The 13,637-nt window shown below is 61.0% G+C and overlaps 2 protein-coding genes across 2 annotated transcripts in view; both read left to right on the top strand.

The window, feature by feature from the left end:
* FOXO6 (forkhead box O6) overlaps nucleotides 1-13,637 on the top strand; it is a 74,555-nt gene that overhangs the window by 34,795 nt on the left and 26,123 nt on the right. The window lies entirely within an intron of this gene.
* Nucleotides 738-13,637, top strand: part of LOC142001115 (uncharacterized) — a 30,664-nt gene continuing 17,764 nt past the window's right edge. Inside the window, exons 1-3 of the mRNA XM_074976053.1 lie at nucleotides 738-825; nucleotides 1,457-1,602; nucleotides 12,159-12,272. Coding sequence (XP_074832154.1) covers nucleotides 738-825; nucleotides 1,457-1,602; nucleotides 12,159-12,272 — 348 coding nt within the window. The remainder of the gene's footprint in view (nucleotides 826-1,456; nucleotides 1,603-12,158; nucleotides 12,273-13,637) is intronic.

The raw sequence follows: 13,637 nt of genomic DNA, 5'->3' as shown, positions 1-13,637 counted from the left end.
CTCCTGTGCACCAGACCCCTCACCCCCACCCTGCCCCAGAGCCCTCCCACACTCTGCAGCCCTTTGCCCCACCCCCAGTGCGGCTGGTCCCGTGCAGAATGCGCGCCAGTACGGAGCTGGTGTCGCGGGCTGTCCTGTAGCTGTGCATGGGACATTCATCCTGCACGTGGCTATAACGAATGAGAGGGAGCACAGCTGGCCCCTCTGTTACGCCCCATCCCCCAGCAAAGCAGCTGCCAGGCCTCTGGCTGTGTCTCCCCTGCCTGGCAAGTGGGGCTTGGAAATGAGCGTGCCTGGTGTGATGCAGCCAGCCCAGGAGGAGGCTCTTCCCGAGGGCTTCGCCCTGGGTGCACCAGGCAGCTGTGATGCTCTTGACCTTGACTCTGAAGAAAGCGAAAGACCTCAGCTGGGGCTGGCGGGACAGCACAGCCCCAGAGGGTGAGGGCACACAGAGGGGTCAGTTGCAGGGGGCAGGCAAGGATCCATGGTCCCGGTGCGCCACCCCGAGGTGCCTGCTCAGGGACCAGAGTGGGACTGATCCACACGCAGGTCAGGAGAGAGCAAAGGCTTATGGGAGATGAGCTCTGCAGAGTGCCACATCACAGACCCCTGGCGCTAGGGCCTGGCCCCCTGGCTGTTGGTCTCAGAGAGCAGGTCTCACTCTTGTCTCCGAAAGGGCCTGCCAGCTCAGAGGCGTGTTAGTGAGACTGTTTGTGTGGGAAGCCAGCACCTGCACCATGGCTGAAGCAACCATCAGCCAGCCACACCCGGTTGCTTTGCTGGGGCAGATGCCAGCGGAGGTGGCCGTGAAGCTCCCCAGGAGCCGTAGAGCTGCAGAGTGGTTCTGGACACACAGGGTCCCAGCTCTTGCTTGCACTCTCCTTCCCAGGAAGTCTGCAGCATATGCAAAGTGTCTCCCTAGAGCAGGCTCAGCACAAGGTACTGGTGTGCTGGAGCTGAGGGTGCACCCAGTGGGGCTTAGGGGACAGGGCTGAACCAAAGGCCATTCCTACCACAACTGAAACCAAAAGAAATAAACACGTGCCCCTGAGGGCAGTGGAATAGGGAACCAGCAGCCCTTTCTCCCTTGTCCGCGTGCTCGTGTTGTTCCCTAACCCTGGCCCATAGGCTGTGAGCTGTATTTGCGCAGGGCCTAGCATGGGCTTTGTCGCTGAGCTTTACGCTGTTGCTGGTCGCCGGGGCCCCATCTGTGTAACGTCAAGAGCAGTAGTGCCACCTCTGGGTCATCTCCCTTTTTGGGGTGAGAACTTTGCGTGATCTGAATTGAGAACTTGGAAGAACGGCAACCCTGAGAACGTGTGAGCTGGGAGCCATCCTCTAAGCCTGACCCTTCCCCGGGCAGTTGGGTCAAGCCAGCTCCCTGGATCCCAAACCCTCCTCTCTGGGGTAAGTCGGAATCCAGACCTGGTAACACACGCTCACGCTTCTGCCCCAGGAACGAAAGCGCACTGCGCCCTTGGCCTCAGCCACCTCTGCCAGGCAGAAGAGGGGCACAAGGAAGTGAAGTTCCAAACTAATTATGACCGCAATCCTGGCAGGAATATTAGCCCCTGGGCTTCAGGCACAAGTCAGTCTCTGACGGTAAGAGCTGGGGGCAGGGGGGGAGCACTGCTACCCCTGCCTCCGAAGCTGACCCGCCCCGGCAGTTCCTGCATTCCTAAAAGCCTCAAAAGGGTCCATTAATCTAAGACAGCCTCAGCCTCTGCTTTTGGTGCTTCAGTTCTGGGGGCCCTTTGTAGGACACCTTCAGATGTCTGCCCAGAGGAGCCACTTTTCACGGCATGCAGATGCTGGTCAGCGAGGCGGGGCTGGAAGGCCGAGGGCCTGCGCTTAGCACTGCTCTTAGAGTAGGGTGTGTATACCACAGAAGAAAGGGGAGAGTTCCGCATGTTTTGCTTCCTGCAGCTCCTGAGTGACCCAGTTAATACTGGTGAGCTGGCCTAGCAAACCCCGCCCTGGGCATTCCAGCCACATTTTGGTTCATGTTGGAAGCAGTGAAGCAATTTTTTGTCCCGTATGGGGACCGGATTTATTGTGCGAAGGCTCACATCTAGCTCTCCCGAGTTCCTAGAAGTGAAGGGATGTCATCATGTCTGAGTAGCCCCTGCAGGGAGGGCTCCCAAGCAGCTGTATGCAGCTAGGACGACTGCTTCCCTTTAGAACAGCCTCTCAGTGTCACTGTGCTGCACAAGGAAACTGCTGCTAAGGGAGGTGCAGGATGATGTAATTTTTGCCATTACCAGTAAAGCATCAGGTCCCCAGTGTGACTAACTGTTGAGCTCCTCTGAGACACTGACAGGTGTGTGGGTGGTTGTGTCCCTGTTCCTCTGCTACATCTTACCTGGAATAGCTGCTTCCCTTGTAGGGCCTTCTTGGGATTGATCAAGACTTTGCTGCTAATCCGTTCCCTGGAGGCGTTTGAGCAGCTGCTGTGGGAAGCCAGAGGCTGCTCCACTGGGGTTTTGAGAGTGAGCTACTTTTACCCCTGGATTCATTTGTCTGCTTAAGTTCCTGAGACAGAATGGGAACTGCCCCCTTCTGTCGCTTCCCAAGCGACACTCGCATGGAGCCATTTGTAGCTCTGCCAGCTTGCTGCTCCCAGAGGCAGGATTGGCTGTCCTTGTCTTTGTACCTCTTTTGCAGTATCCCCTCCATTGAACCCTGTATGTGGCTGCACCTTGTCCCATGTCTTCCTGCACAAAGGCAGCCCCTGGCACTCCCCTCTCCTGCGGCTTGGCAGTGGACTGGGGTAAGCAGTGCTGACACCCTGACAGGTGAATGGCCATGCGTCCCATATGCCTTCCCCTCCAGGGGCCAGTGAGCTGGGGTGCCTGAAGCCCCATGAGCTTGGAGCTCCAGCGAGATGAGTGAGCCCATTTGCTAATCTGTGGAGAGAAGATAGTCGCCCCGGGCTGGCACCTCTGCAGGGTGAGTGCATGTGGGCAGTGCCCTCTGAGCCCCTCCAAGGGAAGGGCAAAGCACGTCCTGCTCTGGCTGGGGTCATAGCCTAGCAGGAGGCCCAAGGCTGCAGGGATTAGAGCCAAGAGGTGTGGAGGCTGTGGGTAAGGAGCTGCATTGAGTATCATGGGAGCGCCCAGTGCAGTGACGGGAGGCTCAGCGAAGACACCCAGGCAGGCATGGCAAGCTGTTTGGAGAAAGACCCTTTGCCCTGCATCTCCCCTCCCTCCCTCCCTCCTTGCAGGTGGGTCTGCACTGTCCAGGACAGCTGGCAGCATGACCAAGGGTGAGACAATGACCTGATGCCTTTCCACAGCAGGGCAGGCCCCCGCGGCCCCTCCTCCCCCAGCACATCGCCCCCCCGTGCCCATTCCTCCCCCCCAGCACAGCACCCCCAGTGGTGCTGGGAACCCCCTCAGAACAGCCAGTTCCTTTAGCCTTAGCTAAAAGAAAAGTCAATATTGAAGTCAGCTCTGCCTTCACCTACCTGTCGGGACCCTAACTCAGAGCTCCGCGTTTCCTGGCAACTTACACCTACAGCGGAGAATCTCCCTGGCTGGCTTTAAGGTGCTTGCAATGTCATCAGCCGTTTCCCGGGTAACAGAGAATCCGGAAGCCAGGTCCTGGCAGGCAGGTAGAGAGGGAGCTGAGTTTGACAGCTTGTTCTTTGCAGCTGTGTTTGCTTCTCTGAAGTTGACACGCAAGTGCTGGGTCTGTTCACTGGTGCATGGGGAGTGGCTTTGCAGTTGTTCCTCGGGGCAGGGTCCGGCCAGGGCCGCACCAGGGGAACAGATCTGAGTGGCCGTAGGGTTGCTAGATTTTTGGGGAGGGTTTGCGGGACAAGTAGCCTGAGCCGCAGGACCCCGGCTTGGGTGGGGGAGGAAAACAAGCAGCCCCACAGCTGGGAGGTTGCCGCGTCTGGGCGGCTCCCACGAGGCCAGGGCACCCTGCACCCCAGCCAGCTCCTAGCTGCAGGGCTGTCGGGGTTCCCCCACTCCCACAGCTGGAGTTCCCCCCGCTTGAGTTGCTGGCAGGGCTCTGACCCCAGCCATGAGGCTGCCAGGGTCCCCATGGCTGGGAGCTGGCAGGGGCATGAAGCCCCACTGGAATTCCTAGCCGTGGGGCTGCTGGGGTCTCCTGCCCCCCAGCTGGGGTTCATGCGGCTGGGAGCTGGCTGGGGCGCAGAGCCCCACTGGCATCTCCAGCTGCAGGAAACCCGGCTGGGGCCAGGAATTTCCATGACAAATAAGTGTGGGTTGCAGGACTTTTCATGGAAATTCAGGACTGTCCCGCAGATTGCTGGATGTCTGGCAACCCTAGCGGAGAAAGGGAGGCATTGGAAAGTGGCCTACGCAGAAAAATCCGAATTGGGCATGTGCCCTTTCTTGCCTTGTTCCGATGGATAGAGGAAGGCTGAAAGCTCAAGAAAGCAAATTACGTGTGTGCCAGGAGAGATGGTTCTGTCTATTTAGAAAGCCAGGTCTGCTCTGTGGTGCCTTTCTGGGAAGACTTGATAGATGACCATCAAACGGCTGCATCTCTGACCCGGCCTATGCTTGTACATTTTGATGTGTTAGTTAGAAGTATAAAAACACCTCCTTCCCCAAGCAGCCAGCCCGGCTATACCGGCAAAACCGCTAGTGCGAACCGGCTCACTGACAGATATGCCCCTGTGACGGTTGAAGATATTCCATTCAGGGGATTGGCGTGAGCTCTAACAGCACAGGAGCTCTTCTGCCAGGAAGCCCCAGGCTTGCTGGAGTAGCTATACCTGCCTTTTGTGTACCACCAAATTGCTTTGACTGGAGACCCCAGGCAGTGCAAGCCGAGGACTAGTTTAGGAAGCTGGTTTTCATCCCACTCTTAGGTGCTGTGTTTGACAGCACCTCCCAGCAGGAGGAGAATCTCCTTTAGTTCTGGACGCAGCAGCAGCATCCTTTCAGCTGGGGGAACCCACTGCTCTGGCCCTTCAGCCAGGCCCAGTCTTGCTGTGCCCCACATTTCATGGTAAAGAACAAGCAGCAATTGAAGGAGTGAGTGAGGCATGGAAGAGGGCACTTGCCTGACCTGCAGGTGGTACTTCGGGCAAAGGCTTGGGAGGCGTCCTGCATGGCCGGGTAAGGAGCATGTCCCTGTGGCAGGTTGGGGGTATGTCCCATACCGGTGTAGTGCTCTGCTGGTCGCTCCTGGGGTGAGGAGCTGGCCTGTGAGCAACAGCCTTTCCCAGGCTGACTCCCCTTTCCGGCGTGCTCAGCCCAGGCAATGCAGGTAGCAGGCAGCAGCCCTGTGGCGCTGCTTGTTGTGTAAGTGGGTTTCTTGGTCATTTCAAAGGGCTTAGCTGTGTTCCAGGTGTGAGTCACAAATGCCACCTCCTGATCCAGATGCGTCTGTCTTGGAGGAGCTAGGAGCCATCCTGCTTAGCCAGGGCTCACTAGGGTCAAACGCTCCTGCCCGGGCATGAGGGGTGAGTGAGGGAGAGGCCAGCCCCAGGTGCACAGAGCCCCCCAGACTTCCGGCGCCAGGTGCTGCCAGCTCCTGGGGGGAGGGGGCTCTGGGAAAGCAAAGCCCCTGACTTTGGCAGCATTTGTCCTCCCCGCACTGCTGCCTGGCCCCCTGCAGTGATGGTGGGGCTGGGTGGATGTGATGAAATCAGAGGTGGGTGCTGCAGCTGCCAGGGATTCCCCAGCGCACCATGTCCTCCCTGCACTCTGCTGAGATCCAGGGGATTTCCCAGGCCTGGGAGACAAAACCAGCCAGTGACCTTCCTCTTTTCCAAGGACAACCCCTCACCTGTCAGCAAGTCTAAGCCTGCCACTTGGTGCCTCCCCCAGAAGACAGGCCCCCAAAAGCCAAGGGCACAGGAAGCCCAAGGCCACACGCTCCTTGGTCAGGGGCCAGCTGTGTCATATGTTCATATCCACCTCTGCAGGGCCAGTGTGCCTGGCGACAGCCACGAGCACAGAGTGTGCGGCAGTGCACAGCTGAAAGGTGGACAGCCAGCGACCTGCTCATTGATCCCTTTTTCTGGCAGACCTTCATGTGTGCACACCTGTGAGAGTGTCTGTCTCATGAGGGGGGGGGGTGTGCACACCTGTGAGTGTCTGTCTCACGAGGGGGTGTGTGTGCACACCTGTGAGAGTGGGTCTGTCTCACAAGGGGGTGTGTATGCATGCCTGTGGGAGTGTCTGTCTCATGAGAGGGTGTGTGTGCACACCTGTGAGAGTGTGTGTCTCATGAGGGGGGGTGTGTGCACACCTGTGAGAGTGTCTGTCTCGAGCGGGTGTGAGCGTGCACACCTGTGAGAGTGTCTCTCTCATGAGGAGGGGTATGTGCACACCTGTGAGAGTGTCTGTCTCAGGAGGAGGGGTATGTACACACCTGTGAGAGTGTCTGTCTCACGAGGGGGTGTGCGTGTGCACACCTGTGAGTGTCTGTCTCACGAGGGGGTGTGAGTGTGCACACCTGTGAGATTGGGTCTGTCTCACGAGGGGGTGTGCGTGTGCACACCTGTGAGATTGGGTCTGTCTCACGAGGGGGTGTGAGTGTGCACACCTGTGAGATTGGGTCTGTCTCACGAGGGGGTGTGAGTGTGCACACCTGTGCAAGTGGGTCTGTCTCAAGAGGGGGGGTGCGCGTGCGCGCAGCACAGCACAGCACAGCACTGTGGGGTGGCAGGGCTGCCCTGGCTGGTGATGCCTTGTCAGGCGAGCTCTCCCGGGAGACAGTGGTCGGGGCCTGGGAGCTAAGGGAGCTCCCCGCTTGCTTCTGGTGCTGCATGGGGTGGCAGAGCTGGGTGCAGGCAGGCTCCCTGTGCTCACTCTTTGGTGTGCCGCTCCTGCTGGGAGCCACCGCAGGGCACGTGGCTCCGGCTCTGGAAACAGCTGTCTGCTGTGGGGAGTGGCAGGCCAGAGGGAGGCTGGGCTCTGGGGGAGATCACCCAGCCCCAGTGCTGAGCCAGGCTCTTCCTCCGCGGGTGCCTCAGGCCCCTCGCCAGCCGCTGGCGGGGGAACGCACAGCACCAGCCAGGGAGCCAAGGAACAGGGGAGCGGGCCGGGGAGGGTGGGGCTGCGTGACAGGTACCATCCGTGGGGCTGGGGAGCCGGTCCCATCCGGCTGGGTGCTGTGGGGGGAGGCAGGGCAGTGAGCGCTGAGGGTACGCAAAGCTGAAGCGGCTGTGCTGCCTGGCATGTCCTTGCTGGAAGCTGCGGGGCTGATCTTCCGCAGCTATAAATGGCACAAGCCCCCAGCCCGCCCCACCCCTTTCTCGGGGCACCTGGGTCTGGCTGCCTCTCGCTCGCTCAGCAGAGCAGCTGATGTGCCTGTGGGAGGGCTCCCCTTCCCCTCTGGGAATTATGAGTAAGCCCTGGCTGGCGAGACCCTGGTGCGAGAGGCTGAGGGGGTGGAAGGGGGAGATAATTAACTGGTGCAAAGCAAGCGGCTGCCCATCAGGTCAGCTGAGTCACTGCAGATGTGTATGCATGTGCGCATGTGGCCAGAGTTTGTGTGTGTGTGTGTGTGGCTGTGAGTGGGTAAGAGAGCATGAGTGTGGGGTCACACGCTATGTGAATGCATGAGAGGCCTGTGGGAGTGTGTGTGTGTGTGTGTGTGTGTGTGTGTGTGTCTGTGTGTGCATGCACGTGTAATCATGCACTGTGAATGCATGGTGTGTGCAGGGGCGTGGTGGGGGCAGACAATGCATGGTGTGTGCAGGAGCGTGGGAGGCAGACACTGAATGCACGGTGTGTGCAGGGGCGTGGGAGGCAGACACTGAATGCACGGTGTGTGCAGGGCCATGGGGGGCAGACACTGAATGCACGGTGTGTGCAGGGGCACGGTGGGGGGCAGACACTGAATGCATGGTGTGTGCAGGGCCGTGGGGGGCAGACACTGAATGCATGGTGTGTGCAGGGGCACGGGGGGGCAGACACTGAATGCACGGTGTGTGCAGGGGCACGGTGGGGGGCAGACACTGAATGCACGGTGTGTGCAGGGCCGTGGGGGGCAGACACTGAATGCATGGTGTGTGCAGGGGCACGGGGGGGCAGACACTGAATGCACGGTGTGTGCAGGGGCACGGTGGGGGGCAGACACTGAATGCACGGTGTGTGCAGGGGCACGGTGGGGGGCAGACACTGAATGCACGGTGTGTGCAGGGCCGTGGGGGGCAGACACTGAATGCACGGTGTGTGCAGGGCCGTGGGGGGGCAGACACTGAATGCACGGTGTGTGCAGGGGCACGGGCGGGGGGCAGACACTGAATGCACGGTGTGTGCAGGGGCACGGGGGGGCAGACACTGAATGCACGGTGTGTGCAAAGGCATGGTGGGGGGCAGACACTGAATGCACGGTGTGTGCAGGGGCACGGGGGGGCAGACACTGAATGCACGGTGTGTGCAGGGGCACGGGGGGGGGCAGACACTGAATGCACGGTGTGTGCAGGGGCACGGGGGGGCAGACACTGAATGCACGGTGTGTGCAAAGGCATGGTGGGGGGCAGACACTGAATGCACGGTGTGTGCAGGGGCACGGGGGGGGGCATGGCTGGTGAATGCCCGGCGATTGCAGAAGGGCTGTGTGAGCACAGGAGTTCACGCACACACCACCTGGTGGAAACCAGAGGTCTGTGAGAAGGGGACAAAGGATTGTCTGCTGGCTGCGCCCCAAGAGCGCCCACGGACTGTGCAGTTGCTTCCGGCATCTCGGGGTGAGGTTGGCTCTTACAGGTCCCTGCTCTTGCTCCCAGGAAGGTGGAGCTTCTGCTTCCTTCTGTGAGGGAGCGCACTTGCTTCCTGGCTCGTCTTCAGTCCCTCGCCGCCACCCCGGGCAGGGCTCCCCAGGGCTTGGCTCCCCAGGGCTTGGCTCCGAGCCCGCTGGGATCTTGCTGGCGCTCAGAGCAGCACTGCTGGGATCCTGCCCAGGGAGTGGAGCAGGGCAGCCTGACTGCAGCTGGCTTGGCCAGAGGAGCGAAAGAGCCCTCCCCCCAGCACAGCAGGGGCCTCTCCAAAGCCTCTCCCTGCCAGCACGCGGGGGAGGAGGTGCACAAGCACGCCAGCGCTGTCAAACTCACCACACTCGTGCGTTCCTGCTCATGGAGGGGCAGAGCCGTTTCCATGGAGGACAGCCAGTCGTGGTGCTGGCCGCACTGCTGGGGAGCGGCCTGACAGCTCCTGCGTGGAGGCTCTCGCATGCTGGAGAAAGGAGAAGGACGTGTGCGAGCACGTGTGCACACACACACGGGTGTGCAGGCAGAGCCTGGGGATTTAACAGAATGGCAATCCAGCACATCTGGGCCCGAGTGGTGACTGGGAGACAGCGCTGCCTGGGCAGGAGGCGAGCAGCCCCCCACGGCCTCGCTCTGTGGTCTGGTTATGGCCCCCCACCTCAGTTTCCCCAGCCCTCCTCCCCATGAGTGAACGCGGTGCTTGAACACGAGTGCTGCACAGTTGTCCCTGTGGGCTCGGCAGCAGCCGGGCTTGGGATCCTGCTGTCCAGCAGTGACCTTGTTTTGCTCGTGTGACTTGGAGGCGCGGCGCGTGTGATGGTCTCAGGGTGGAATAGTCAGGCCCTGCGTGGCTCGTCACAGCTGGCTGGCTGGGAGCGGAGGCTCCTCTCCGCTCCCAGCACTCGGCTCTGGCTGGGGGTGGCATGTTGTGGCCCTGAGGAGAGACTAGGACCTGTCAGCTGAGGAGCTGATCCCAGAGCTCCCTTAAGGGGACGGCCGGCTGTGCTCAGCTCAGGGGGAGCAGCTGCAGTGTGCCACATGGCCATAGCTCACCCTCCTCCACGGGTGAATGGGTGACATCTGCATGTGTGTGCACAGGTGTGAGTGGGTGTGCAGGTGCATGCGTGTGCAGGCTCGCACGTGTGCACACAGCGGGAGGCAGCAGAGGGATGAACAGTCGTGCTTTGCCTGGTGCTGTCACTAGCGCTAAGGCCTGTCACCCTGCAAGTGGGGCCAGGGCCAGCTCCTGGGGCTGCCCCAGTGCCTCCCACTGGCAGGGAGCTCCTGTCTGTCGTCCCCTCTCCCGGCCAGCGCTCGCTGCGCCTGCACTGGTGGGACTTTGCCACCCTCTCCTGTGCAGTGCCAGAGGCTCGCCTGGCCTCTTTGCCAAGCAGGGGTCAGGCCCAGCTGGCACCCCTGGGCATTGCCGGGCTGGGGAAGGACACCACTTCCTTGCCCCAGAGTGTTTCCAGCACTGATCTGTCACACCTAAGCCCTAGCTGGATTGCTGCCCCAGTCCAAGTGTGGTGACTCTCCCCGCCCCCTTCCTCCTTGTGGCCCATCCCTGGCACTGTCTGCAGCCCCAGGCCGCTGGGGAGGGTCTGCAGGCCTTAGGCTGCCAGTGGTGAGAGACAGGACTCCCCTTTCCTCAACACCAGCTCCCCAGCTGTGGGCCTGACCTCGTGGGTCAGCCAAGGCTTGTGCTGCAGGGTGGTCTTGTGGCTCTGCTGGGGGCAGGCAGCTGCCTCAGCCCCGGACGGACTGTGCCCTTCCCCGCTGTGACTGGCTTTGGAATGGCTAGTCCCGGTGGGAGTGACAGCCGGGCTGATGCTGCGAAGAACCCCAGGGCAGGGCGGCGTCCTCCGCAGGCCCAGGTTGCCCTCCTAGACGGGGTGTCCAGCAGGGAGAGGAGTGTGCATTGACGGGGGTGCCTGGGGCTCTCGGGAGCGTCTCTTCAGAGGTGATGGGGGAGGCATCGTTCTGTATGGGGAGGGAGCCTGGGCTCTGCATCCGGAAGCATTGCTGTTGGGCTGGGGCACAGCGAGGCTGCGGCTGTGGCTGTGCTGGGTAAGTGCCCGGCCGGTCAGCCCTGCTGGCCTGGTTCACTTCCTCCCCTCTGAGCTTTGTCCTCTGCGTCATGTGCCCTGTTGCTCGCAGGCTGGGCTGAGCACTGGTCTCTGCTCCAGAGAGCACACCGGTGCATTGGGTTGTGAGCCAGCCGGGCTTGGACGGGCTGGCCAAGGGGTGCTGGGTGGCTGCCGGACGTGGGCAGGGAGAGGCTGGACCTACGTTTGTAATTTGGGGTTGAGGGGCCTTGATGGCGCTGGCGTGAGCCATACTCGTCATTGTTATCTGACCTGGAGAGGGCCGCAAGTCATAACCAGCTGAAACACGCTCACCCACCGCACCTGCCGTGCCGTGCGCCTCCTCTGGGGTGGAGCATGGTGCTGAGGAACAATGCATTAACCGCAGGGCTGTTTGTCAGAAGAGCTGCAGATCCAAATGAAGCTGCCGGTGTGGTTTGAACTGAAAGGGAAACGGGCCCAGAACTGGAGCGTAGGGACAGGCTCCCACGGGGCTTGGGAAACCTCTAACCCTTAATTTCGGTACACTCTCCCCATCCAAAACTGGGACAATTTCCTCTGTTCTGCCAGGGCGAGTGCGTTCACAGCAGGTGTTTCTAACTAACCGGAAGGTTCTTGTGGTCTAGCAGCACATATTGTTTGGAGGAGATTCTCCCCCTGCTCCTAGGAAGAGCCAAGGAATGGACTAGGCAGTAGCGGCTGTGTGCTTTGCTGGAGCCAAACGGAACTGGAGCTGGAGCAGGTTGGAAGATCCCAGGTGTTTTTAAAACATGTGAAAAGCTTTGGCTTTTTTAAAGATCAAACCGGGGCAGATCATTATTTCAAAATCCAAACGCTTTTTTTGGTCTGGAAAACCCCATTTTTTTCTGAAAGTTGGACATTTTTACAAAAAAAAAATCTGTGTCCGTTTCTTGGTGAAAAACTGAAAAAAATCGATCAAAATGAAAATTTTTGACAGCATATTGCGTTCTCTGGTTTTGGCCAAAAATTGCGTTGGCAGTTCCTTCAGTGTCAGTTTGTCTCCCCAGCTGGGGTCTCTGTTTCTGAATGATCTCCCGCTGGGCAGCCAGAATCCCACACCCTTGGGTGCTGCGGCAAGGTGCTTGCCCGGCCGATGCTGTGCTGTGCGAAGGTGCACTTGAGATAACTGGTGTCCGGAGGCTTAGGGAGCAGCTGTTGCGCCAGCAGGAGGAGGCAGGAGGGCAGAGGAGCATGGATTGCAGGGTGCTGAGTGCCCGTGGTTGCGTTTATAGCAGCAGGTGGGACACGTTGCTCTGCGATGAAGCCCCAGCCGGTGGAGATATTGTCCTGTCGCCATGTGGGGCAGGCCTGGGCTGAGCCAGCTTTCTGTGTGCCGGCCTCTTGCTTTACAGCAGCCAAAGCAGCCGGTTGACTGCCTGGGGACTGATGCGGCCAAACACGGCGCTGGCGGCTTTCAGGGCAGCTCCCTGGTGGTCAGCAGCCTGCAGCTGTGTTCTGGGCAGCGGGTAGCACTGGCTGGAGTCCACCTGGCTGTGGGGAGACCAGCCCTGGCCTCCAGAGCCTGTCTGAGCTCCATGGAGGGGGTGATGCAGGGAGGAGGCAGAGGAGGGAGCCGGACTGGCTGCTCGCAGCCCCTCAGCCAGGCTTTTAAGGGTCATTGGCAAGTGCCAAGCAAGGTTTGGCTCCTGTCACCAGGGGGGCACCGCTCGGGGCCCGGGATGGCACAGCCTGGCTGCGGTGGTGCTGCCAGCCTGCACGGGGCGAGGCGGGTACGGGGCTGAGCAGAGAGCCCGTGGAGGGGACTGGCAGCTCTGTGGTGCCGGGCTCCCCTCAGACACTGTGAGGACAAGGGCTCCAGCGCATGCAGAGGGGATTTGAGACGCCCAGCATGGCCTGCGCCCCATGTGCGGCAGGTGCTGGGAAGCTGTCCCGTCCAAACGCAGCTCACGGCCCGGAGGAGAGCTGGCTCTGCTCAGCATCCCACCGACTCCAGGCCGGAAGTTCCACCACAGCCCGACGGGGAGGGGACCTCTGGCCTGCAGAGCCCTTCCTGCTCCTGCTCCTGCTCCTGCTCTTGCTCCTGCTCCAGACGGCTCAGAGCAGCAGCCGCATCTGAGGGCAGCTCAGTCGTTTTCAGTCGTGGGGGTGGGGGCCCAGGTCAGCACGAGGGTCGTGGGGGTGGGGTCCAGATCAGCGCGAGAGTCAGGGGGTGGGGGTCCAGATCAGCGCGAGAGTCAGGGGGTGGGGTCCAGATCAGCGTGAGAGTCACAGGGGTGGGGTCCAGATCAGCGCGAGAGTCAGGGGGTGGGGGTCCAGATCAGCGCGAGAGTCACAGGGGTGGGGTCCAGATCAGCGCGAGAGTCAGGGGGTGGGGGTCCAGATCAGCGCGAGAGTCACAGGGGTGGGGTCCAGATCAGCGCGAGAGTCAGGGGGTGGGGCACAGGTCAGCGTGAGGGTCACGGGGGTGGGGTCCAGATCAGCGCGAGAGTCACAGGGGGTGGGGGTCCAGATCAGCGCGAGAGTCAGGGGGTGGGGCACAGGTCAGCGTGAGGGTCACGGGGGTGGGGTCCAGATCAGCGCGAGAGTCACAGGGGTGGGGTCCAGATCAGCGCGAGAGTCAGGGGGTGGGGCACAGGTCAGCGTGAGGGTCGCAGGGGTGGGGGTCCAGATCAGCACGAGAGTCAGGGGGTGGGGTCCAGATCAGCGCGAGAGTCGGGGTGGGGCACAGGTCAGCGTGAGGGTCGCAGGGGTGGGGTCCAGATCAGCACGAGAGTCAGGGGGTGGGGTCCAGATCAGCACGACAGTCACTGGGGTGGGGCCCAGGTCAGCGTGAGGGTCACAGGGTGGGGCCCAGGTCAGCGCTAGGGTTC

This window comes from Carettochelys insculpta, chromosome 24, assembly GCF_033958435.1.
Source record: "Carettochelys insculpta isolate YL-2023 chromosome 24, ASM3395843v1, whole genome shotgun sequence".
Taxonomy (NCBI): domain Eukaryota; kingdom Metazoa; phylum Chordata; order Testudines; family Carettochelyidae; genus Carettochelys; species Carettochelys insculpta.
This window is presented reverse-complemented; position numbering and strand designations above follow the sequence as displayed.